The sequence below is a fragment of the Terrapene carolina genome, unplaced genomic scaffold, assembly GCF_002925995.2.
Source record: "Terrapene carolina triunguis isolate 2854851 unplaced genomic scaffold, T_m_triunguis-2.0 Scaffold34021, whole genome shotgun sequence".
Classification (NCBI taxonomy): domain Eukaryota; kingdom Metazoa; phylum Chordata; order Testudines; family Emydidae; genus Terrapene; species Terrapene triunguis.
The window spans coordinates 160,584-187,147 of record NW_020698372.1 but is presented as its reverse complement, the minus strand read 5'-3'; the positions used below and the strand labels follow the sequence as shown (position 1 = coordinate 187,147).

At 41.0% G+C, this 26,564-nt stretch overlaps 1 protein-coding gene across 1 annotated transcript in view; it reads left to right on the top strand.

Moving 5' to 3' along the window:
* The first annotated feature begins 1,400 nt into the window (after positions 1–1,400).
* Positions 1,401–26,564, top strand: part of LOC113409689 (acyl-CoA dehydrogenase family member 11-like) — a 55,221-nt gene continuing 30,057 nt past the window's right edge. Inside the window, exons 1-13 of the mRNA XM_026663865.1 lie at positions 1,401–1,571; positions 7,113–7,212; positions 9,306–9,431; positions 11,164–11,325; positions 13,483–13,647; positions 14,644–14,791; positions 15,340–15,461; positions 16,258–16,364; positions 16,768–16,894; positions 19,347–19,424; positions 22,477–22,615; positions 22,720–22,827; positions 24,586–24,684. Coding sequence (XP_026519650.1) covers positions 1,435–1,571; positions 7,113–7,212; positions 9,306–9,431; positions 11,164–11,325; positions 13,483–13,647; positions 14,644–14,791; positions 15,340–15,461; positions 16,258–16,364; positions 16,768–16,894; positions 19,347–19,424; positions 22,477–22,615; positions 22,720–22,827; positions 24,586–24,684 — 1,618 coding nt within the window. The 5' untranslated portion in view covers positions 1,401–1,434. The remainder of the gene's footprint in view (positions 1,572–7,112; positions 7,213–9,305; positions 9,432–11,163; positions 11,326–13,482; positions 13,648–14,643; positions 14,792–15,339; positions 15,462–16,257; positions 16,365–16,767; positions 16,895–19,346; positions 19,425–22,476; positions 22,616–22,719; positions 22,828–24,585; positions 24,685–26,564) is intronic.

Sequence of the window (26,564 nt, the reverse complement as noted above, 5' to 3'; positions counted from 1 at the left end):
AGGGTCCTCCCCGCTGCAACCTAGCCCGCGAGGAGAGTTCCGGGCACAAAAGAGCCCGAGCTGCAGGAGAGAATAGGGTGGGGGTGGTGAGTCTACTGCTGTCTGTGGTGTGTGCACGACGGATTATCATAATAATAACGATCAATAAATAGAAAATAAATGCTAGTGACTGCCCCGGTGAAGTCAGAGCCCAAAACTTTGCATCTGATAATAACAATGTGTAGAGACACTGCCTTAGAGGAACAGAGATACATTGCTCTGTACAGGAGACATACATAAGGCCATTCACGGTATTATAGACGATATATGCACTCCACTGTACAGGAGGCACAGACACTGCTTTTTACTTAGAAGATAGACACCTTATGGGGAATACACGGTTATTATAAACATTTATGGTCCATCTGTGGCATGTTTTGATTCAAAATATCCTGCATTACCAACCCTAAGCATTCAAAAAATCTTGAGTCAACCCCTAAAAATCAGGAACTTCGCTGAAAAATAAAGAGATTTTACAAAATAATACATTTTGGGTTCTTTATATTTGTCTTCTGGTTTTTGAGACTTTAAGGTTCAAATTTTCAATGCTTTCAGACCAACCATGAGGGCTAGAAACTTCCATTTTTAAGTGAAGGCCACAATTCTTATGCAACCACTTGACTCCGGAATTTGGAAGTTTAAGGAAAAACTCAAATATAGCAAGATTTGTGATACAAATCAGGATAATGTCACAACATCATTTTCATTTAAACATCACACAGCAGGCTTAAAAGCTGATGTTTCAACATGGTTTTCACTCACTGTTGTGAGATGGTTGTAGGTTAAACATCACAACATGATTGCTGTGAGTTAAAAGTCACCTTGTGGTTGTCTGTGATACATTGCAACCAGGTTGTCAATGTGATTGCACGTGAAATGCTCTGGCCAGAGCTAGGGTTGGAATCTTCTAAACCTGAATGAAAACAAACAAAAAGACCGACGTGTTCACATTTTATACTAAATCGTCACTTCTTTTTTTTTCCAAATCAGCTCTACAGTTGGTCGGAAAACTCGCAAATGTGGCTGTGACAACATTTGGCTGTGACATACACATAGGTGCCAGCACCTGTGTCTGCCTGTCTGTCTGTCAGCCACACTCCTGGCATCTCTGAGAAGTGGTGAAGGAGCTAATTTTGCTCTCACTGCCGCTTGCCGACCTACTCCCTCGCACTGCAGAACTGGCCAGACCCCTTCACCCTGCATCGCCGAACTTCAAGCAACTTACTCGAGCCTTGCCCACGGGGGAGGGTCCTCCAGGCAAGGGGACTGTCTACGCCAAAAGCGTACGCCGGGCGAGGGGTGCCGCCTGGCGTAGGTCAGGGGAAGGGGGTGTGGTTACGCTGCTAGCGTACATGCGCTGGCTGGGCTTGGCAGCAGCGCCGAGAGGGGCTGAAGATGGCAGCTGAGCCTGGCACTACCGCGGTGAGGGAGCAGCACAGGTTTGACCAGGGAGCCCTGGAGAAATACCTCTCCCGCCATTTGGCCGGGTTTCCTGTGCAGCCCCCCGAAGCGCTGACAGCCAGGCAGTACAGGTAACCCTGCAGGCGGGGACGGTCTCCCCACTCCCGTGCTGCGACTGCCTCTCCCCATTGCTCGCCCAGGACAAATCACAGCGGTCGCTGCTGGCCTGACGCTGGGGCAGCGAGTCGTGACACCAGAACAGGGACAGTGAGAGCTGCCAAGGGAGCCTTGCTTGCACAATCTCTTCGAGAAAATTAGCCCTGGAAACCTGGGATGGGCAGGAGAGCTGGGCCGCCTGCCCCTAGATTGTGGCTTCTTCTGGTGGCACAAATGTCTGCGTCTCAGCGGTTGCCCATGTAAGATTGCGCGGGCACCGCCACTGTGTGAAGCGAGCTATCATTTAGGTCAGTGGTTCTCAACCCTGGGGGTTCTCAGAGGTCTTCCAGGGGGTACATCAACTTATCTAGGTATCTGCCTGGTTTTACAACAGGCTACATAAAAAGAACTAGCGAAGTCAGTACAAACTAACATTTCATACAGACAAATGAGAAAGTAAGCGATTTTTTCAGTAATAATTTTTGTATTTTTATGTCTGATATTTTAAGCAAGTAGTTTTTAAGTGAGGTGAAACTTGGGGTATGCAAGACAAATCAGACTCCTGAAAGGGGTACAGTAGTCTGGAAGGGTTGAGAACTACTGATTTAGGTAGCCCTAAGAATGACTTTGGCAGCCGTGAATTTTGTTTGTGGTAGATAGGGTCATCCTTCAAAAGATGCAATAAAGATAAAAATAATAATTATCCTAGAAATGCTGGGAAGGATGATCACGCGTAAGGAAGGCAAAGTGCCTAGTTTATGGTATCTTACCTGTTTTTAGTGCATCCATCACCTTAGTGTCTATGATAGGCAGATTACAGATGTTGTCAAAGTTTATCAGTTAAATACATGTATTGAACAGAGCCAGAGGTGTGCGTTGTACTGCACTGAGCTCATTGTGCAGTTAAAGAGGGACAACAAGGAAAACCATGACTACATGTTACGGTAATGCAGAAACAAAATACTGTAACTTCTGTTATCAATGTGAAAGTTCACCAGTTACAAAACATGTTATTGAGTTCAAAGTTTATTTACTGTAAAACAGCAACCTATCCTGTTGGGCACAAGTTCAATGTGAATAAACAGTATTTGCTTTAAGGACAAACTCTTTGATGAACTCTTTTATGATTAACTTTATTGCTGTATGTGTTAAAAGTAGACAAGGAACAGTGCATAGGCCCTTAACAATTCTGAGTGATGGGGCCTTTGGGGTTCTCTCATGTTCTATGGCTTGAAGAAAGGGACCAGATAAATTAGCACATGTGTGATCTAAAACAAAATACTTGTAAAAAGTGAGTTAAGTCTTCTTAATTGGATCTCAAAAAAGTGAGAGGTGACAATATACCAAAAAATTGGAAATACTGGTAATCTCATTATAAAACCGCTAGTGGCTTTTTCCTCCCCAAGAACATGACATCACAAGACCATAAGTCTAAGAATGTGACATTAAAATATAATTTTTTATAATACTGAAGACTGTATGATTACATCTACCATAGCAGAATAGACAAAATAGATTTATGTCCTTTGTAAATTTAAATGTCTTGCATCAACCTAACTCTGTAGTGTAGACCAGACCGTAGACACTTAGGAGAATAAATGTAATTGACTTGCAATGAGATGCAGTTTTCTAAGCACTTAAGTCATTTCTAAAAATGGAACAAGGGCTCCTAAGTCAATTAAGCACTTTTGAAAATGTTACTGTGACAGAATGCACCCCTGTGTTCACACCCCACACACTATTATAATAATCTTTGTACAAAATATGCCTTGTAAGGTATCATTTGAAAACTAATAACTTGCTGGTCAATAATATTATGGTGAAATGTGTGTAGCAACATTATATGTAAAGTTATGAGTATAAGATGAAATCATGACTGAAGTATGTTTGCCAGACAAGTCTGGTATGTGAGTAAGCCTGTTTTCCCAAGACAAAGGCAAGTTGAGGCCCCTAGTCAGGTGTCATCAAAGCTGATGGGCCATCACCTATCAGATGGCCATTATTTGGCAAGGGAAGAGGGCAGGAACAAAGAGATCTACATTTTCGCCAACAACAGCATAAACAAGTGAAAAGAAACAGCATGAAGCCTCCATCAGACTCCATGTCTCCATGCTCTCAGCGAGAAAGAATTTTAACTAGGGGTCACACTCAGGAAAGTGCTTTTCAAAGGGTGACTCAACTATAAAAGTGAGGGGCAAAACCACCCCAAGTTATCTTTTCCTGTCCCTCGGTCTCTTGCATCTAAGAGGACCTTGGGAGCAGATTCTTACCTGAAACTTTGTCAGCAATGCCACTGAAAACCTGTGGTAAGAATGTCACCTTGAATAAAGTCTAGTTCGTTAAGTTTAGTACTAGAAAACATAATATCTTTATTTTTCTTGTAAACATTTTTTATTTGATGCCTTAATACTTGTACTCACTTAACACCTATCTCTTTGTAATTAAATAAACTTGTTTTATTGTTTAATCAAAACTAATCCAGTGTTGTGAACTGTGTGGACAATTCCATTGAAAGTGGCAAATTGTTGTATATTGACCCCTTAGAAAGGCAATGGACCTAATATATCTGGACTATGCATTAGAGGGCTTGACAGTGCAGAGCAGACATGTTTTGGGAAAATCTGGGAGTGGGTGGGGTAATTCTGCATATGGTAACCAAGGCTGGTGGAAGCCAGAGTGTAACTGGTGTGTACTGACAGGTTGTAGGTGTCAGAGCTGCTGAACCAAGGCAGTAGCTGTAGACAAAACTCCAGGTGTGATCTGCTTGCTGGCAGGCTGTTTCTGAGTGACCCAAGTTGGAAGCTACCTCCGCAAAGCATTGTGAGACACCCAAGGTGCAGGGCAGTGGTGAAACAGCCCCTCAATAGTACTGGATTGCAACCTGGAATGTCCTAGTTACCCATGACATAATAAAGAGGGTAGCAAGATAGTAGGCAGAGGGTTTAGGGAAGAAGAAGAAGGGTAACCAGAATGATGACATGGTTATTTGGCAAGCATAGCATGGAGGAGCAAATATACTTATTTTAAACAAAATAAATGGATGTTTTAGTCATCTAATATCTCATAGGGGTTGGTGCAGAGTGAATCTTAAGGAGGAACTTGAATGAGGAGAAGGTAGTGGATCAATCCAGGGCATTGAAGGTGAGGACTAGAAGTTGGAACCTGATATGTTGGAGAAAGAGGAGTCCCTGAAGGGATTTAAAGAGGGAGGGACCCTCTGGTTACATTGCTTGGTAATAAATATGATATTAAGATTGGAGGTGTGACTTAATAGCATACTTCCCAATTTCAGTATTCATCTTTAAAAAACTCTCCAGTTGCCTCAGGCAGTGCCTTAGGGACAGATCATGCACTGGATGAGTATGAGCAGACCTTTGTGCCCATATAGAGCAACATGGGCTTCACTGGGGCTCAGTGCTAATGCAAAAGTCCACCTGCTTGTATTCCATCACAGGACTGGGGCCTTGATTAGAGAACTATCTCAATGTGTGCTGTATTCAAGATATGACCTATTGTCACGGATGTACAGGATCTGTGCTGTGTCTTGGCCTTTAGGCAGTCTTCTGGGAGTATCCCTTTATATGCCAGATCGCCAATGGATCACACTTTTCCACAAGGGTTGGTCACTTGGCCTCAACTCCTCTGATACCTGGCCTCTGGGCTCTAACACTCCTCTTTCTCATCATGAGCACTGAACAGTGAGTCCCAACTGAGGGAGATTCCTGTTCAGAAACTTTTACCCCTAAATATACATCTGCAGCAAGACTAGGCAGCCTTTTCAAAACAGAGTAGGGTTTATTAATCAACTGGAATATAGCATCGGGAACTCCTTAGGTTAGTGTAGAGAAGCAAAGGTTAAGATGGTTCAGACTGGCCACAGTTAGGGCTTGTACACACTAGCGCTTACTTTGAAACAGTTTGTCGCTCAGGGTTGTGAAAAAGCTGCCCCTCTGAGCAACATAAGTTACACTGACCTAAGCACTGATGTGGACAGCGCTATGTCAGTGGGAGACACTCTCCCACTGACATAACTACTGCTACTCAGGGAGGTGGAGTAATTATGCTGATGGGAGAGCTCTCTCTGGTCGGCATAAAGCGTCTGCACTAGCAGCGCTACAGCAGTACAGCCGCACCACTGTAGTGATTGTAGTGTAGACTAGCCCTTAAAATTCCACCAAGCCAGGTTGCTCTAGTGCCCATCTTGGCTTTCTCTGTCTATCAATCCCAAGTGAGAATTGCGGTGTCTCTGTCAGCCCAGTTCTTACTGCAGATTCCTGTCACCTCCAGGACTTCCACTTGAAAACCATGCTGAGTTTCCATGTCCAGCCTGTCTGAGCATCCTGCTGTTAAGTGTCAATCATTTAGTCACTGGGGTTCCCATTGTTTTTTGTGGATCTTCCATTGATATGTGTTGATTCCAGCCAGCACTTGATGGCTCATTCAAATCACCCCAGACAGTTATCTGGCACCAGGGCCGTCCCTAGCTATTCTGGGGCCCTATGCTGCCCCCCTGTGGGGGGGAGCAGGCTTCCGTGGGGGGGAGGGGGCTGGCTTGGGGGCAGGGGGGGAACCACCCCCCAGCACTCACCGGCAGCATAGCTGGGGCCGGGTCCCTGCACTTCCCGCTGCCGGTGAGTGCAGGCCCGGCCCTGCTGCAGTCCTCAGGGGTGGGAAGAGGTGGGGCGGGGGCGGAGCAGGGCGGGGGCTTTGGGGAAGGGGTGGAGTGGGGGCGGGGCTGGGGCGGAGCAGGGGTGGGAAACGCAGGGGTGGGGGGCCTGGGGAAGAGGTGGGGTAGGGGCTGGAGCAGTACACAGCTGCGCAGGGCACCAGGAAATTTGGTGCCCCAAGTTTCCTGGTGCCCTATGCAGCTGCGTACTTTGCGTGTGGGTAAGGACGGCCCTGCCTGGCACAAATATCTTACACCTTTTCTCTGTTCCAAGGGAAGCATTTTACCCCTTCTGCACCCACGAAGTAACAATACTAAGCCAAAGGGTCAATTGCCATAAGTATCATTCATAAAGTGTTACAGAAAATTCCCATTTCTGTCACATCTATTGTAAGTCTAAGGAAGTTTATGCACTACTGTAAAAAATATTAATCTATTTTTCTTAATCCAGATTGGTAAATTTTCAAGGCTACTACTTTTTATCCAAGAATCTAAGTGAGCTTTGAAAACATTAACTGATCTTCACAACATCTTTGTGGGTGTTACCTCCTTTCTGCAGAAGAGCAAACAGAGGCATAGAATAACTGTAACTTTTCCAAAGTCAAACAGGAAATATGTGGCAGAGCTGGGAATAGAGCACATGACTACCGACTTTCTGAACTGTCCTCTGCTGATTTGTAAGATTGTATGTTTAAAAGAACACCCTTGAGATGAATTCCCTAATTGTACCTGGGCATCCTCTTCAGGCCAAACAATGATGTGCACTTTTCCAATTTGGAGTTGCTGTTATTTTTGCTATTAAATGTTTGCAACTTTGTTTCCTAGTAATTCATTTCTTGTTTCTCTGTAGCTCAGGCCAGTCCAATCCAACCTTTTACTTGCAGAAGGGTTTTAAGACATATGTGCTTAGGAAGAAGCCTCATGGCCCTCTTCTGCCTAGAGCTCACAAGGTGAGTAACAAATTCCTTGGCAAACTATAAATGCATTTCATAGTTCATGTGGTAAAATTACATAACTGTGAGGAACAAATGTTTTAATTTAAGGACAGAGCCAAATGGCTCACAAATACTTCGGCTAAATTATCTTCATTCTAAAGGTTTCTGACCCAGTTGCAAATATGAAAGAAAAACTGGCTTTGTATACTTTTTATGGATTTTATTACACATTAATAAATAAGCAAATTTAAAGTTAATCAAACTTATCACCAAGCTAACTACTATAAACTACTATAAACACTTACTATACTAAGAATTAGACAGTACAATTATCAAATCAAGCTCACAATTAGAATTAATAATGATATGAACTGAGTCACCAATTAATCAAGCCATCAAAGTAATAAATAATCAAATCATAAGTAAGGCTCAGATTTTGTCACGGATATTTTTAGTAAAAATCAGGGACAGGTCATGGGCAACAAACAAAAATTCACGAACACCCATCACCTGTCCCTGATTTTTACTAAAAATATCCCTGACAAAATGTGGAGGGAGGAGGGTCTAGCACCTACAGCAGTTGGGGGCTTTGGGGTCCCCTTGCCCCCCGCAGCAGCTGGGGGCTCTGGGGTCCCCCCTGCCATGGCTGAGCCCATGTGGGGTCCCCTCGCTGCCCACTGTGGCTGGGCAGCCTGGAGGTTTTCCCCCCACTGCAGCTGGGTAGCTACTGGGGGCCCACCGCCAGCCGTGGCTGAGAGCTGCGGGCAGAAAATGTCACGGAGGTCTCTGGAAGTCACAGATTCTGTGACCTCCATGACATAATCGTAACCTTAATCATAAAACTACTACAGCACATGATCAATTTTTACAAATACAGAAACTTGAGGAGGCAGCCACCTGCTTAGCTCTGACCGCCAGTTACGGGGTCTTGCTCATGGCAAGGTAATCTATTGAACTGGTTGAATGTTTCAGAATCAGAACCAAACTTGTTTACCTCTCAGCCCTTGAAGCAATATTTAGACTCCTTCCAAAGTTCCTGTGTGCTTAGTGACTATACTGATCACTCCCTCTGGTTTAATTATCCAGTCTTTGATACAACAGCAGTCGACAGCTCTTACTTCTCCTGTAGAGTAGCCGTGGTGTTGCTGACACCCCTCACTATTCAGGGCAACAGTCTAAGTTTAAAGCAGGACTGCCTAGAACTTGAATTAGGAAATGATTAATATTGCTTACTACAAATGAACTCACATATGCATGCAATCATTTAAACACACATGTGCACACCTCAAATGTGTTAGAGAATAATAATAATGGGGGCATCACCACCCAATAACGGCATAAGAAAAAGGGGGAAATACTTAAGGAAAAAGATGCATTCTTCGGCTTGTGTGGTCTTTTCGTCACATTGCATCAATCAGGACTGCAGATCAGGGGACTGGGTGATGTCATGTCTGGTCAGTAACTCGGTGCTGGCAAAGTCTTCCGGGCACTTAGGCCAGCATAGTCTGTAGTGATCTTTGTCTTTAGTTGGCTGGTACAGATGGCACCAATTCATTAGAAGGCGTTGATATGTTGATGGCTATAACTTCCCTTGCCCACACTTATACATCTCACACATCTCCATATTTCCTCTTTTCGCATTTCTTAAAACAAATGTATAGGCCGCTTTGCAACTGTCACATGACCCCTATACTGACAAGGAACTGGGGAACTAACAGTTAGTTGCTTTAACTGGCTGAAGGGTTGTCTTGCTCTTAGCAACTTTAACCCAGAGACAGAGCTGCTCTAGATGTTGTTAATATAAATCTGATTTAAGATAAAGAAAATTAAAGTTTATACCAGGCCCAACTCTCAAGTGGGCTATTTCCCTCGTGTAACTATTGGCATAAAAATTTAAGTGGCTGTTGAATGTTAGAAATGTTAGAAAATGCAATTAATTATTCAAATGCACACACCAGTAGCAGTGTTCTGTACTGCATACATAATCCAGCACTTGGTGTTTAGTAGAGCACAGTGTTATATTCTGTATGTATGTAAAATAAATTTAATTAAATGTGTTTGAAGAATTTGAACATTATTCTGTACCTACCATACTATATCCTTCTTAGGTTGATAGAGAATATCATGTGCAGAAAGCATTATTTGCAGCTGGATTTCCAGTCCCTGAGCCCCTACTGTATTGCAGTGATGTTTCTGTGATTGGAACTGAATTTTATGTGATGAAACATGTACAGGTTAGTCAATACATGTTGTAGTTTTTTGTTTTGTTTTCTTTTTGGTTTTATTTCCATTGCAAGCTGCTTTAAAATATCTAAAGTTTTATATGTTGAAATAAGAACCTTGATAAAATTTTTCAATCTTGGGTGCCTAGAATAGGGCTTCTAAGCCCCGTTTTAGGCACCTAAATAAAAATGCTTGATTTTTTTCAGAGCTGCTGATCACCAATAGCCCCAATTTACTTCAGTTTTTTTAGGACTTATTTCTCGCTTGCAGGGTCATGTGTTTGGCTCACCATTCAACATGATCTTCTCAGGTTGGTTGTCAGGCAGGATCACTGGTGTGAAAACCCTAGACTTATTAGGGGGAGCTGGTCCGGCTTTAAGTTTGGGTAACTGTTCTCCATCCCAGGCCCTCAAAGTTTCTGGGTCCACATTGTTTTTTGAATGAACTGATGAATGCATTAGCCAACTGTTCTTCAAAAGCTAACACAGTTCTAGTTCAGGCAGCAATTATAGGAATATAGGGCCGGTCTATGGACCACCACTAGATGGGTCACAGAGGTGCCTCTTATTTACACTGGGGACTCCTCAGATTCAGAACACTAATGTCTGGGAAGGAAACCTCCAAACCACATGCTTCCAATGTTCTATATTTTATTAACTAATCTAAATAAGCAAAAGCATAAACTATCTGTAAACAAATCAAATGACAAGAAAGTGGGTTAATATCAAATCATCAGGTTGTGTGTTCAGTTTAGGAGACAGATGAGTTGGGTGTTTGTTTGTTTTGTTAACCATGTTCTAATACTGCTTCCAATTAGATTAACTATGAAAAACTTTGAAAAACTTCCATCTTTGCTTTGGCACATTTATAAAGTTGGAATTTTCTCTGTCTTGTCTCGAGCAAGAAGTTTCTTTTTAATAAATCTAGTTCCCTTAGCATTTATTTCCCCCCCAACCACGTAACTTCACACTTGACTAAATTGGATAGGTCAGTTGCTTTTTATTTTATTTTTTTTCATTACTACAGTCCAAGGTTTTAGAAAGTAGAACAGAACTTGATGAAACATGTATGTTGACTAAACAGTATCATGTAATGCTGCAATAAATTCTATTCTTTCACAATTAATTGGCAAAAATTAACCTAGTCAGTGCATTAGCTGTGTACATTTATTTAAACCATAAACTAGCTGGAAGTGAGTGGGTTTAAAGGAAAAATTTGTCTAGTCTTCCCTTTTTCCCACATCAAAGGGTCCACAACAGAGGCAAATGATAGCCCCTCCTTCTCTCCCTCCCCCCCCAAAAGTAAGTGGATTACTTTAAACTGTTTTTGAAATGTGAAAAATCCTTATTAAACTAGAGCTTATCATTTCATTTTTCAATTTATACACTGAATTATTTTGATTCAGAATATTTGAGATGGACCCAAGAAATACAATCTGGATTTCACACACCTCAGAGTTTGAGAGTGTCTGGTTCTAGTTCAGGATCTACAAGTGTGTGTGTGTGTGTGTATATATATATAATTAATTCACTGCTCAGGGAGATCCTGTGAGATTGGTAGTTTTTGGATTTCAGTGAGCGAGAGTGCCTTGACCTTCCTGGACAAGAAACAAATGGGCGAGGAAGAGATTACTGACGCAGTGACTGTTAATACATCATACGCATCTTGTGCTGTTGAGCTGTGTGACCTTTCCCTCCCCTCCTCCTTCCATCCAACCAAATATCTGATTTATGATGTCTTTAGGGTCGCCTATTCCGAGACCTCACACTACCTGAAGTCAGTTCAGCAGAGCGATCTGCTTTGTATGTGGCTATGATAGAGACCCTGGCCCGGTTGCACTCATTCAGTTTGCATTCATTGGGTCTCCAAGGATATGGCAGAGGACCAGGATACTGTAGGAGGCAGGTAATGGTCTCAAAAGCCACTTACTTTGTAATACCCTTGAATGTTTCATTTGTATTCATTTGGTTACAACACTTTATATCAATGTCTTTAAAAATAACGAACATCTTTAAACTACTCAAGATTTTGGCTTTACCTAGTATCTTATAATTAGTTCAATTACTCTATATGTTATTGTGTTGATAAACACATTGATAAAGTCTATGGTCCTATTATCATACTGTAGTATCCATTCACCTGTGTCACATCTCCAGATTTGGAATTACACGTGCAGTGGGATTTATATTTGAAATACAACAAAGATCAGGTCTATCTTTCAGTGTCCTTTCCCCTTCCCAGAGATATTTAGTACAGATTTAAAGCTAATGAGCTACTAAGGGTATAACAACACTGTCAAAATCCAGAAGCAGGAATAGCACTCCCAAGATTAATTTTCATGAATTTGAATCACCTGTGCCAGTTGATATAGGGACTTGCTTTGTCCCTTTTAGAACAAGCTGGAAAGGATCTTAATCATGTATTCCCAGTGGGTCAGAATCTGATATGTTACACCAGTATAAATCAAGAATAACTTCAGGGGAGTTGCTGCGGATCTATAGTGGTGCAGCCTAGGCCAGAATCTGGGCCTAAGTTGTTTTTTAGAGAAAGTTTCCTGAGCTTCAGAAATTGAATCTGTATGTGACTATTTTTTTTTTGTTTTAGTGTGAAGATGTGGAAGTATCAAAGCTTATTCAACAGTATTTCTGAGGAGTTGATCCATGGTGTTTGATTTTCTGTTGTGCTTACTTTTGTAGCATATAGCGAGGTTATGAAACAAAATATGCACTCAGCCTTCCACTGGTGATAGAAACAAAGGCCAAAGATTGAGAGGTGCAATTTTCTGCTATTTATTAAACCTTCTTGAATTCTCTTCTGTACCTTATTGGATCTCTAAGATAATCTAAAGGCCAAGGGCAATGAACAGAGATCAAAATAGCTTGGCTGGTATCAGAGGGGTTAAGGAAGCAGAAGTCCTTTGGGTGGCTGTAATCAGAGTGAGTCACTGGAAGTGACTGAGCTCCGAGGGCTTGAAAAAACAGAGACACACGAGCAAAGGTGGAATAGAAGCTTAGAGCAGCTAAGCAACAGACACAAAAGTGCAGTGGGATGTGGTTTGTTAACTAAGAGCAAGTGATGCATTGGTGCAGGTGCAGGTGCACTGATGCAGCTGTGCCACTCTAGCGCTATAATGAAGACACTCTAAGCCAACAGGAGAGAGCTCTCCCATCGGCATAGTTAATCCGCCTCCCTGAGAGGCGGTACCTATGTCGGTAGGAAAAGCTCTGCAGCCTACCTAGCACTATCTACATAGAGGATTAGGTCGGTATGACTACGTTGCTCAAGGGTGTGGATTTTTCACACCCCTGAGCGAGGTAGCTATACCAATATAGGTCTGTAGTGTAGACCAGGCCTAAAACCAGAACAGTGGACATTCAAAAGGGAACATAGAGGGCAGACTGAATGGGCTGGAGCAGCTGACCATAGTGGGCTGAAGAGCTAGAGAAAACATGATAGGAATGCATATGTACAAATTATAGTAAGTGCAAATCCTTTAGATCTAGCCCGTATTTGTCTTCATTTATGGCATTTTAAATGCAATAGGGCAATAACAGAATCAAGCATATTCCTGCCAGTTACATTTCTTCACCTTAGAGTTCTAATTCCCAGGCCCACAACTAGCTGCATGTGAGTGTGTCCCTGCACCTGTGCATAGTTATGACTGGAACATAATGTATTATTGTCTTTTAAATAAAATCAATTGGCTGTGTCAGCCTAGAGTTCCAAGAAGAGACAGAGGAAAAAAATGAGTGCCAAGAAGTTTACTGGTGAATAGAAAATCTCAACAATGGCCTTTGTCTCTATTTCCAGTGGAAAAATTGACTGTGCATCATGTTTCATAACCATCTTGGCTACATATTCATAGCATAATTATAAAAGTGAAGAGTAAGACCATCATAGAAAAGGGATGGTATATGGTGACAAATATTTTTTCAACACCTTTGAATTATAACAAGTAAAAAGGAAGTTTGAATGGCTCGCTCCCTCAACTGTATAATGTTCTGCTTTAAAATAGCTGATGTTTGATTTCCCAGTTGTTTTACTTGTTTTTTATATTTTCAGGTTACAACTTGGAAAAAACAGTATGATGCATCTGCTCATGTAGACATTCCTGCTATGAACCAGCTGGCTGAGTGGTTAATGAACAACTTGCCAGCTGGTGATAATGAAGAAAATCTGATTCATGGAGATTTTAGAATAGATAACATCATTTTCCATCCAAGAGAGGTACCCCAAACATATACATACATATTTAATCATACTTCTTAGTTCTTGTTGTACTGTTTCTCTACCTTCCTACCTTCATAATAGACATTGACAGGTGTTGCAGAGCACAGTTTTCTTGAGACAAATTTAAGGACTGCTTAAAACAAATTCACTAACCTAACTCCGATTCATTAGACTTTCTTTTCCCTCTTCCCATCTTCACATCCCCCAGTGCAAACAATCCTGCTCCATTATTCTAATTGGAATATACAGCTCAAAAAGGGAACCTTAAAATACACTTAAGAGTCAAGCATGTGCTCAAGTATCATTGATTTGCTCAAGTGCCTGATCCAAATACTGCTGAAGTCAATGGAAAGACTTCCACATTAACTTCAGGTGGTTTGGGATCAGGACCTACTATTAGTATTATCATAGGGCCTGGTAGCCCTCCTCATAGACTAGGACCCCATAGTGATAGACTCAGTACAAACACAGAGCAAAAAGGTCTAAATATATAATATGCAATCTCAGTAAAAACAAGGGAGAAGGAAAAAAAAAAAACTGTGAAAGTAAGGCAGGCCCATTGACAGCAATTCCAGGCCCCAGGGCAGAACAGTCAGTGGGCCCCCGCTGGTGCCCAGCGAGCTGCTGGGTGTGCTCTTCCGGCATGGCCAGGGCTTGCACATGCCTGCCTGGTCAGTGCCTTTGCTGCTGCTGGTACCACCCAGCATGCGCCTAGGAGCATAGGCGCCGACTTCCAGATTTTTCCAGGAGATGCTCGACCCCCGGCTCTGTCCTAGGCCCCTTCCCCTAATGCTCCATCCCCGCCCCACCTCTTCCTACCCCTGTTCCGCTTCCTCCCCCGAGGGTGCCCCATATACAACTGGTACCTCCCCATAGTGGGGGGGCACGCTCCAAAGGGCAGGTCACGTGTCTTCTAACTGGGAAGGCATGTGTGGATGTAGTTAATTTAACTTGCCTTTATCATTCATCTGATATTTTTTTTTATTTATTTAGGCTCGTGTTGTGGCAGTCCTGGACTGGGAACTTTCAACCACTGGGCATCCTTTAGCAGATTTAGCTTATACTGCTGCATTTTACTTCTGGCCTAACACAATTAAACAGTTAGGCCAAGGGGGTACCTTGAGTTTTAGAGATACTGTAGGTAATTGTAATTTTGTTGAAATTAGTTTTTTAAAAATTGATTTCTATTTAGTTTTTTATCTTTATAAACAGTTGATAGACAACTATTAACCATACCATACTAAACTTGTAAATAACTTCCATAGTTTACTAACAACATGTTTATTACATTCTAGAAAACTATAGATAGGAAATGTATATTTCAATATACTTACGTGGTTATTAATAGTATTCCATTAAGTGAAAAGATATTTTGAATGCTATTCTTAGAGACACTGCCAGAAAACTTAAGCCTAAAATTTAATCTTCATGTTAAAAGACAAGACAACAATATTATTTTTTTACTGACCCAAAAAATGTTCTGTTTATATTTGGTTGGAATATGAATATGCATTATATTAGTGCATGAGAACCAGTATGTGACACTTACTAGTTTATTTTTGTTGTGTAAATTGAATATAGTTTGTAAGACTAAACAAGCAGCATAACTGGTAAAACATTAATTAGAATTTAAAAACCAAGAAAGAGAAACGTTTTGGACATGCTAAATATTCTGTATGGTTTTCCTAGGAATTCCATCACTTGAAGAATTGATTTCAGTTTACTGCCGCTGCAGGGGTATTAGCACAGATTTACCCAACTTGAATTTTTTTCTTGCTCTTTCATATTTTAAAATAGCTGGAATATGCCAGGTAACATTTTCATTGATACCTAATATATGTTCTTATAGTTTTATTACAAATATTTGTAGTTTGGTAATGTAGATTAAAAATGTAAAAAATATTGAAATGTTATAAAGTTGAAAAGCTTTTGTAATTTTATTTATTCTTTTAAAAGCTGTAGCGTGTTAGCTGCCTGTCACTAGTAGCTGTTTGGGCTATTGTTCCCTTTATAAAACTACTGATCAGATGATGGCTAACTTCAGAATTTTTAAAACAGACATTAGCCTTCTTTAGATTTGTTCATTTTGGATATGATCACCAGGCATGCTAGATGATGGGGGGGCCCCTCAGTAAAAATCACATACACTGTCCTTTAAACTCTGAGCATTGTGGGCCCCATCCAGTGCCTATTGAAATCAACAGATGGGAACCCATTGACATCAGCCGGCACTAGATCAGGCCCCACATGAACTTGTTTTTAAACTTTTCTAATTATGTATATGACATTTGCACAGTAAATACTTGTCACTTGTGCTGTTGATTTTGTTGGTTGTCCTTCGGACTTGGACCATTAGTCTGTCTACAATGGAGTGAGTATTTTCTTTTTGTGTCTCAGTATCACTACTGATTGGAAAAGGATCAATGGCAATACTAATGTATTCAAGTAAAATGCGACCAACTTTTATATTGGAACACTGACTACTACTTTTTATTGGAAATATATGCATTTAATTTTGCCCACCACTTCACACAGATTATCTGTCATATGGGACTCCAGTTTTAAGCAGATAATTAAATCATACATGTCTATTTTATTTGGTTTTAGGGTGTATATGCTAGATATCTCCTTGGAAATTCTTCTGCAGAGAATAGTTATGAGTTCGCTGAGATGGTGAAACCCTTGGCAGAAACAGGATTACTGCTCTCAAAAAGGTAAGAGCACTTGTTGGATATGTCTATGCAGAAATAAAAAAAACCCAGCTGGCCTGGGTCAACTGACTTGGGCTCACAGAGCTCGGGCTCCGTAGCCGAAAAATTGCTGTGTAGACATTTGTGCTCAGGCTGTAGTCCAAGCTGTGGGACCCTCAATCCTTGCAGCCCAAATGACTACATAGCAATTTTTCAGCCCTGCAGCCCAAGCCCTACGAGCCTGAGTCAGCTGACCTGGGTCTTTTATCCCTGTGTTGATATGCCCTAAAAGGCTTGGCTAACTCAGGTCAAACCTTTCACAGCTTTCTTATATATTTCTTTAAATAGTTATATATTCGTGTATGGAAGTTTGTATTAACATCAGGAGAACCTGACCTTATTTATTTATTTTTATTTTGTTCCCTAGAACTTCTTTCACCAGTGATGCACAACCCAGCGGTACAGGAGAGCTGTTCCAGCAGACTAAAAAAGGCCAGGAGGTTCTGCTGCAGGTGAAGCAGTTCATGAAGCAGCACGTGTTTCCAGCTGAAAAGGTAGAAGCTTTTTCTTCAGGAAGTAGAGTGTGTTTGTGCAGAAATGCAGAGCTTACTTCACAGCTCACATCTTCACTTTGTTTAGGAACAGAGACAGAGCTTAATTTTGTCCAGTCAGTGATGATTGCAGATTATGACTCATTATAAATCAGTATAGCCTTGGCAACAAAATCTATCCAAAGTACAGTCTATGAATTAGTGAATGCTAAAGGAAGAATATTGAATGGAGGAAAATACTCTACTAATAACACATACAATAGTATCTTTCACAGTAGAAAAAGACAGAACTCTGTTGTAGTGAGTGAGTGCAAAGGGGGTTCCTGATGTTGGACATAGATAGGCACTATTGCGCTCTGACTAGCTCACAAACTGGAAGATGTTGACGGTTCACACAGTGTTACCATACAGGGTCTGCCTGACTCCTGGCCCAGATTGTTTCTCCTTTAGCTTTTTGAGGTTCATGGTTCTTCAGTTCCAAGGGAGTGTTGAAAGCAGGAGATTAGGGTTGATACTTGAGTTCCCAATGTTGCTGCTGACTTAAGTGTAATCCTAGGGATGTTGCTCAGCCTCTCTCTGTATCTTATTTTTTTTCTCTTCTTACAAAGTTGTTTATGATAATTAATTGTTTGTAAAGTGCTTTGAGATCCTTAGCTGAAGGTAACTATGGTATAATCATTGCCAACTATCCTTGTTTAATGTGTCGTCATGACTAATCATTGCATTACAGTATGCACTGTGACTAACTCCCTTACAACATCTCTGACCCTCAGGACAATCTGCTTGTTGGGAGTCTGAAGATCCAAGCCTTCTGAAAGAAGCAGTTTTTTGACTAATACTCTACTTGAATATGCATTTTGTCCCTGTGATTGTTCTTTGCCTGCAGCGCTAGGTTGTTTACTTTCTCTAGACTGGTCTCTTGTTTGGTGTGTGGGAGGTAACATGCCTTGCAACCAGGTTAATTTGATAAAAATGTTGGTGTCCTGCTTTAGTGATGTTGTTAGAAGTTAATATAATATTCAGTAAAGTATTTGACTGTAAGTTCCCAGGACTATAGGATGTTGCTTCTTGAGGAGTCATAATGTGCTACTATGAATGTTAGAGGCTTGATTGTGTCCCAGAGGGAAGAATTGCATTGGAGGATTGTTTGTCATCCAGGAAGAAGGCTGCTGTTCTTACCCCCCCATCCTGGGTGGAATGTTAACCTTGCCCTTGTTAGAAAGGGCTATGGGAAAGGTAAAGTGCTGTTTATATCTGATATTAAGTACACTTCTGTAATATATCAACATGCCCTCAGTTCCTAGATGTGTCTGACATTAATGTAGGCTTGAAAGCTGATAGTGGAAATGGCCAGAGAGGTCTATAATTATGAAAAACAAGATGATTTCTTAATGTACCTGCTCCAGATGAAAGATACCTCTTGTTTCTGAAAGATTTTGTCAAAGGTCAAGCAGCCATCTTTTGGTCACAACTAGTTTTGTTTCTCTTCAGGAAAAAACGTGTTCTAAGGAATGTGTGTTTAACTAACAAAAACCAATATTGAAAGTTTCCTACATAATCCTTTAAAGGAAATGTATGTTTGTTTTTGATTGTTTGCTACAGCTGGGGTTGGGAAGTCAGGACTCCTGAATTCTGTTCCTGAACCTGATTCACTGCATGGCTTTAGATAGGCCATTTAACCTTTCAGTATAATGAGTCATTTAACCTCCCAAAAGTTGTTTGAAAAGTGCTTTGAAATCCCTGAATAAAAAGCACTAAAAACTGTGAAATATAATCAGTGCATAAAAAAACTAGTCTTCAAAATGTCCCATAGAGAGCAACTTTTAGCATTAGGATTGCTATGAAGGGCACAGCCGTATACAGTGCTAATATCTAGTGCTCCAGATGACTGAGTACACAATGAAAAGATCATCTGTTATTTAGAGAAACAGCTGTATTCTTCATGTTTCCACTTGTTGCATACTAAAATTGGATAATTAGCTTGCATGTTGCAATATTGCACTGGTAGTACTGTATGTGCTGTGTCATCATACATTAAGTTTTATATAGTAGTGATTATTTCATCATGGTGTCATTAATTTCATATACAATTACCCTTCAAGAATACTAGTCATGACAAGTGCTTACTCATATCTTCAGAAAATGTTGAACTTCAAACACCGTCAGGTAAGTGTTTTAAATAGTATTGAGTCACTTTTATATCTGAAGTGAGGTGCTGTTTTGGCTAAATTTCATGAGGAGTCTTAAACCTGTTTCATATGTGTGAGACATAATCAGATTGCAATTAGGGTTTTAATTTTTGTTTTTAATTATTTAACATATACTCTTGTACAATAAAGATGCACTTCTAGTATTTAATAGGAATTCATTGTGGTTTGTGGAGACTGGGAAAGAGGTAGTAGAAGACACCATATATTATTACTTTTTATTGTGTGTTTGTTTGTTTGTTTTTAAGGAAGTGGTTGAGTACTATGCCAGGGATGAAAATTCACTGGACAGATGGACGAAACCTTCAGTGATTGAGAAACTGAAGGTACTACAAAGTGAATGTTTGCCTGAGTATTGCAGTGATGATGGAAGTGAGGGAGTTGCTGCAATTGCCTAAGCAAATATTACCTAGAGTAGTTTACCTTTTAGATAATCATGTTTCTCTTATGCATATAAAATACAATAAGCTTTTAAAAAGGAAATGCAGTTTAAAAATACACGTGGTAATACAGTATTTCCCAAGCTTTTGAAAGCTCAGGAAAATAAAACCATTTGTGCCCCTTACAATCCTGCCATATGGTGATGCTTTGATAATTGGGCCTACAGATTTACCCTAATTGTGAACTCAACTCCAAGAAGTGAGCATAATTTCATAAGATGTCACAATAACCCATAACAACAAATGCTGATGGGGAAAGACACAAAAGCGAGACAGATTGAATTAGTCCAAACAAAAAGCCTACTGATATAACTCAAGGGCTGACATCAAGAGATGAGGGGAACCAGAAATCATTGAACCAAAATGATGTGTCAGAAAATAGGCCTAATTGGTGAACAAAATGAGAGGTCAGGCTGTTCCACCCATCACTCCTTTTTGGAAGAGACTTTGGGAGGAAAATTTGGCTGCTGAAGTGAAATTCACCATCATAGCTGTCACCCCCACCGTCTCATGGGTCCCTGGACCCTCTTCATCCTAATCCCTGAGAAATGTCCTAACCAGAGCAGGCCAGAGAGAGGGAGTCAGATGACATTGCCATCTCCGCTGGCTCTAGCTAAATCCCAATCGTCACTTGCAGTGTGAGACTTTGTCTTGCCCCATCCCCCCCAAGTCCTTTTCCTTCCTTGCCTTATTTCATCTCTTTCTTAACTCTCTCCTTTTTCCTTCTGTCTGATAAGAGTCTGGCTTAGCTGGCCAAGACTGCATATTTGCCATACGTCTGAAAGCCTGTGACAGTGGCTGATAACACTGTGTGCTGTACCTGTATTTTTCCAGCAGTGAGGTTGCAAGTGACTCAACATCAGAGACAGAAGATGCATTTTCTATCTTTGCTATTTCTTTTCTATGTGTCTGGCTTGTTTATCTTCTTAGGAAATGGGATCAGACTTTAATAACCGCAATGCCAGCTCCAGCTCGTCTCAACTAACTTCTCTTTTCCCCAAAAAAGAAGAGTTATTACTATCTTAAAAACTGTCAAACAAAGGTTATTTTTTCTTTTAAAGACACTCTCCAGCGAAAGAGAAAGGGAATGAGGATTGTTCTTGAAATGAAAGCCTTACTTTACATTCCAAATGCTTTAACTGTTTGTCCTGCTTTTCTATATCTTTTTAATAAAAGCTTAAAAGGATTTTAATGGTGTGTTTGCCAGGGTACTAAGCAGGCTGAGGTCTCTGTATATCTAACCCTAAACCTTGTTTAAGGTTTGTTTAGCCCAGGTACTCCATCTAGACTTTTTTACAGTATGAGCGGAGTCTCAGAGCAGATTGTGTTAATCTTCATATTGGTTCTTCATCTCCTTTCTTACATGCTTTGAGCAGTGAAATAGTTAACAACACTGACATTTAAAGTGTGATCATTTCAGAAGTTAGCACATACCGAAATGAATGGGGAAGTTCACACCTCTCAGAGCTGCTATTTCAGGCTCTCTGCAGTCTCAGGCAGATGTGATTACATCAGTTACAGCTGGGTCACATTTTCAAGTCTTTATTCATAACCAGAGCAGCTAGAAACTTTAAAAAAGAGAAGTGAGACTGGAGAAAAAGTGGGAGACCTGTCTGAGGGCTTGTCTACACTGCAAAGTTGACAAAACTTTTGTCTTTCACGGGTACTTACAGCCCCCCCCTCAGCCCCCCCAAGACAAAAGTTTTGCCGATGCAAGTGGCAGAGTGAATGCGGCTTTGTCCGCAGGAATGCTCTGCTGCCCGTGGGGCTGGAAGTATTTTGTCGGCAAAAGTGCCGACAAAGTACCGAAAAAGAGCAGCCTTGTCGCTAAAAGCTGCATAGTGTTGACAAGCCCTGAGCCTTTCCCTTCCTTCCTTCCCTCTCCCACCCCAGCACATATGCAGGCACGAGCGTGTGCGCGCACACACACACACTTTAGAAAATTTAAAATTTAAAAAATTAATGGAGATATCCTATCTCCTAGAACTGGAAGGGACCTTGAAAGGTCATTGAGTCCAGCCCCCTGCCTTCACTAGCAGGACCAAGTACTGATTTTGCCCCAGATCCCTAAGTGGCCCCCTCAAGGATTGAACTCACAACCTTGGGTTTAGCAGGCCAATGCTCAAACCACTGAGCTATCCCTCCCCCCATGCTGTGCTTATACTTGAAACTGTTTTAATTGTTATGTTGACATGAATAGAATTCACCTCACACATTGCTAATCTATATTCCAGTTCTCTATTTTTAATAAAGCTTAAATAAAGTATTCACAGTGTCTTTAGGGGGCACCCTGATCCCATGATAAGGGAGGCCTTGCAGCACTGTGGAGAGAGAGGGAGAGCTCCTTTCTTTCCTTGTCCTGGGATTGGAGCATACCATCACGAAACAGCATAGTCTTGTACAGGGGTGATGTGTGCCGAAACAGTTAGCCATCTCCTCATTCAAATAGCATAAATTCCAAAAGCACAATAGGAAAACAATATACTACCGCGCAAACCAGAACACATGCATGCATGTGCACACAGTGAGTTATCGCCATTCTAGCCAGAATACTTCATGGAGCAGGCAGATTTTTTTAACAGTTGTTCTTTTGAAGGAGCGTGTGGAAGCTTGGCATATGCTACCTGGGTGGTTATTCTGGGCTTATGTGGCTATGTGGTAGAAGCCCTGGAGTTCAGGAGTAGGTGAAGGAAACAAAGAAAGGGAGAGAGTGTGTGAGAGAGGTTGAGAGAGATGTATACATGGAAAAAGTTAGGGAGAGCTTGAGTGTGAGGCGGAAGCCTCAACGTTATGCCAAAAAATGGAATATAGAGACTCAGGAAAGGAGAACTGTAGTTGGGACAGCAAGATTGACTGGAGGGAGGTGAGATGGTTACTGAATCAGAATGTAATCTCAGAATAAAGATTCACTGTGTGTTGGTCTTATGTCTTCTGACAGGAAATGGCCAAAGCAGAGGGTCTGTGGAACCTTTTCCTGCCAGCCATCAGTGGTCTGAGTCAGGTTGACTATGCATTAATTGCAGAGGAGACAGGAAAATGCTTCTTTGCCCCAGAAATTTTCAATTGTCATGCACCAGGTTAGCAAACCTTCCCCGCATCCCATTCCTTAGCCACCATTTTGTGAACATTTTATGCTGTATGAACTATGTATTGCAAAAAGAAACATTCTGATTTCTCCAAGATACTGGAAACATGGAGGTCCTGCATTTGTATGGGTCTGAAGAGCAAAAGAAACAGTGGCTTGAGCCTCTTCTTCAAGGGAAAATTAGTTCTTGCTTTTGCATGACAGGTAAATGTTTCTGCAGTTGAAAACTGCCTCCTCCCCTCCCCCCCGTTGCATGTTTCACATCAGTGCAGAGAGGTGCAGAAACACAAGCTATTATGTGTTAATACCTTTTGCATTCCACCATTGCTTTGAACCTCTCTATGTGCTATCGACAGCCAGAGGGTCTAATTCTGCAAGATGCTAAGATCCTTAGTCCCCATAGTCACAGTAGTTGCCATTTCCCGTAGTTAAGATTAATAATAATCTATTTGCTATAAGAATATCTTCACTCTTGCTTTTTTATTAATAGCCAAACAAAATTACTATGCAAACAGGACATACAGTAAACTTACCCTCCTTTGTAAAGTGCGTTGAGATCACTGATGAAACACACTGTAAATATGCTAAATATGATACCACTTTAGCAGCTAATAATGCTTATGTAATATTTCAAATATCAATGACAGTCCATCTGCAAATCTTTCATATGTTTGTGAAGTGTAATGTAGAAAATCACTACCATAACATGATGCACTTCCTGTATAGCAATTGCTTATCATTCCTTTTGGGTTTACATTGTCCATTATGGCCAAAATTTTCAAACCCGGGTGCCTGAAATTATCCTCTCAGTGAAAATTGCTGGTGGTCAGCACACCTCTGGAAAAACTGGCACTTTTGATATAGGAGAGTATCTTTAGGCACCCAAGTTTGAAAATTTTGGTCCACAGGTTTAGGGCCAAATCCTGAAAAGTGTTAAGTGCCTCCTGCAAGTCAGCAGGAGTTTAGATAACAGGATAGGATATAATGCCTCTTATTGCTGTGTTCCCAAAGGAGAAGAGGTGTTTTCACCTAAGATTTGGAAGGAAATAGAATATTGATGAAGCAGACTGAAGGGAGGTTGTTCCAAACAGCAGGAGCTGCAAAGGAAAGGCTGTCACTCTATCAGTGATAACATTCTGTGAAGATCTCCAAGGTCACTAGCTTTAGGAGGATGTAGAGAAAGAGAAGGACCCAGATTTTCTCCCCTGCTCTGCTCTCTTGTAGTGCAAAGGGTACAGAAAGAATCTGTCTCACCAGGTGAGAATTCCTTTGTCATGAGGGTGTTCTCAGGTGGCATAGAGTTTATACAATCCCGCCCTGTCCTAAAATAGGGTTTGCCTGCATCTGGCACTTACCAATTAATCCTGGGACCAGCTTGAGAATTAACGCACCTTAACTGGCTCCCTGACTGTACCCTGCCTCCAGCAATGACTGGGATGAGCAGAAAACCTGAGCCAAGGTCTGTGAGATAAACCAGAACAAGTCCACGCAGGGTTTTAAAAACAACAAATTTGACTGGCTCTTGAAATTAATAATTATTTATCCAGGGCCCTTACAATTTATCCAGTCTTACAATTAAATAGACAAATGTTATAATTAAAGCTCTAATAACTTTTTAACCCATATTTTCATAGTGAACATTACAATTGTGTTGTTTTCAAAGCAAACACTAGCTTTCCAATGACGACACAAAAGTTTCCACATGGCCCTAATTACGACTGCATTTTGAAATGCTTGGTCCAAAAGTGTTGAGAGGTTATTAGAGAGCATAGTGTCCGTGTTTTCTGCTTTAGCCTTGAATTACACTTTTTATCCCCACCTCTTTTACCTTCGCTCCAGTTTTTTATTGTATGACGTTTGTATAAGCAAAACCAAAAGTAATTGTAATCCCCTCCCATAATATATGAACAATGGTTTTGCAGTTAGCTCCATTATACATGCTCATAAATGTGTGTTGTACAGAGCCTGATGTTGCTTCGAGTGATGCCACCAACATGGAATGCAGCATTCAGCGAGATGGAGATAGCTATGTAATCAATGGCAAGAAATGGTGGAGCAGTGGTAAGTACAGAACAATGAATTTATGCTTGAATTCCTTCTGAACATGGTGAAACAAAAATAATTTGCATTCCAGTTCTGAGAAGTTCAAGTGTCTCTTCAGTGACCAGGGTGCTGGATTGTAAAATACACCTCTACCCCGATATAATGCGACCCGATATAACATGAATTTTGATATAACGCGGTAAAGAAGTGCTCCGGGGGGGCAGGGCTGCGCACTCCGGCGGATCAAAGCAAGTTCGATATAACGCGGTTTCACCAATAACGCGGTAAGATTTTTTGGCTCCCGAGGACAGCGTTATATCGAGGTAGAGGTGTAGTGGGGAAAGTGATATTCAGGCTTGGTTTTAATACATGAAGCCCAAACCTTAATTCTGTTAAGGATGTGTGCTGTTGTTTGTACCCTTTTACTCTTTTTTGACCCTTTTAAACCCTTCCAGAAGCTACTTAGCTGACACATTGAGCTGCACTGTACTCCTCTAATGTATCTTTCCATCAGATGACCCATGTATTTTAAGCTTTGTCCTGAGGCTTTCTTCATATTTGGCAGCTCGTGCGTGGAATGGGGGTACTATGGAGAGCTATATGGGTTCTTATTTTAAGTCATGCTTCCCTGGCTGTTTCTTTAGACTAGGCTTTGGTGCTGATGCATTAGCCCTGGTCTGAACGCTTCCTGTCTCACTTCCTAGCTAGTTTTATAAGCTGGTGCATAAATGGTGAATATCCTTGAAGCTACAGTGCAAAAACTTTTTACCAAAGCATTTAAATGAGTAACAGACTATGAATCCCAGCCTTGAGTTTTGTTCCTGCCCCCAAGTATACAATATATATGAGCATCATTTGTTGCTGTATGTATTCCCTTAGAAAACAAGATATGGTAGTTAAATGTACCAGGATATAACACATTAATTCAACTACACTTTCAACATCACTGCAAAGGTCTCGAAACCAAGGCTTATTTTGAGCCCTTGCTCTTCCTGGAGGTAGAACAAGCTGGTTCTGCCTCCCTGGACCATGTACTCCAGGCCCTGTGCCCTGCAGCTACAACATGGATATTCTTATCTTGAGTCTCTCTATTCAGTGCTATGGGGCACAACTGCTTTCCTAGATCCTACCCTCTGAGCATCTGTATCTTCACAGGCTGGTCTGGAAGCAGTTAACTGGTGTGATTTTAAAATATTGTACGGGGGATCACAAGGTGAACCACACAGTGACAAAAATTATTCCTGTCCTTGATAGCTGGGGAGGGATAGAGGAATTCTGCTGTCCCTGCACTAGTCTTTCTAGCTTTAAATCAGCATAGACAATGTAATGTACTATAAGAACATTTTAACTCACCCATTCAAAAAAAAAAAAAAAAAAAAAAGAAACATGAATGTAAAATGTATCCCAAATTACTGCAAAGTAACTGAAGCAATGACAGTGCTATGATTTACTATGATTTAAAGTAGCAGTTCCAAGCTCATGGGGAAAAAAAGATCATTTTCTTTTTGCAGACTTTCCATAAATACATATGCTAAATACTATATTCTAATATAGCGTAATGCAATTCTAGTTTACATAAATCATTTATATTGTAGGCTTCACTGTTGTATTTTGTAAAGTTAGCATCTAATCCCAGGAGATTCTGATAATGAATTCCCAATAAAATCAACTAAATTGCATTTAAATAACTGTTACTATATTTCTAGAAAATCTACAAACAGAAAACCATCAGTCGATGGGACCTGAGGGCACTCAGCACCTTGCAGGGCAGGGCCACAAATATAGTGTAGTGAGATCTATACTAACACTAATTGGAATGGAGCTTGAGTGTTACCTACGTGTGTGTGTGGGGGGGAGCTACATAGTGAGATGCATCCACAGAGTTTGCAAATAGCTCT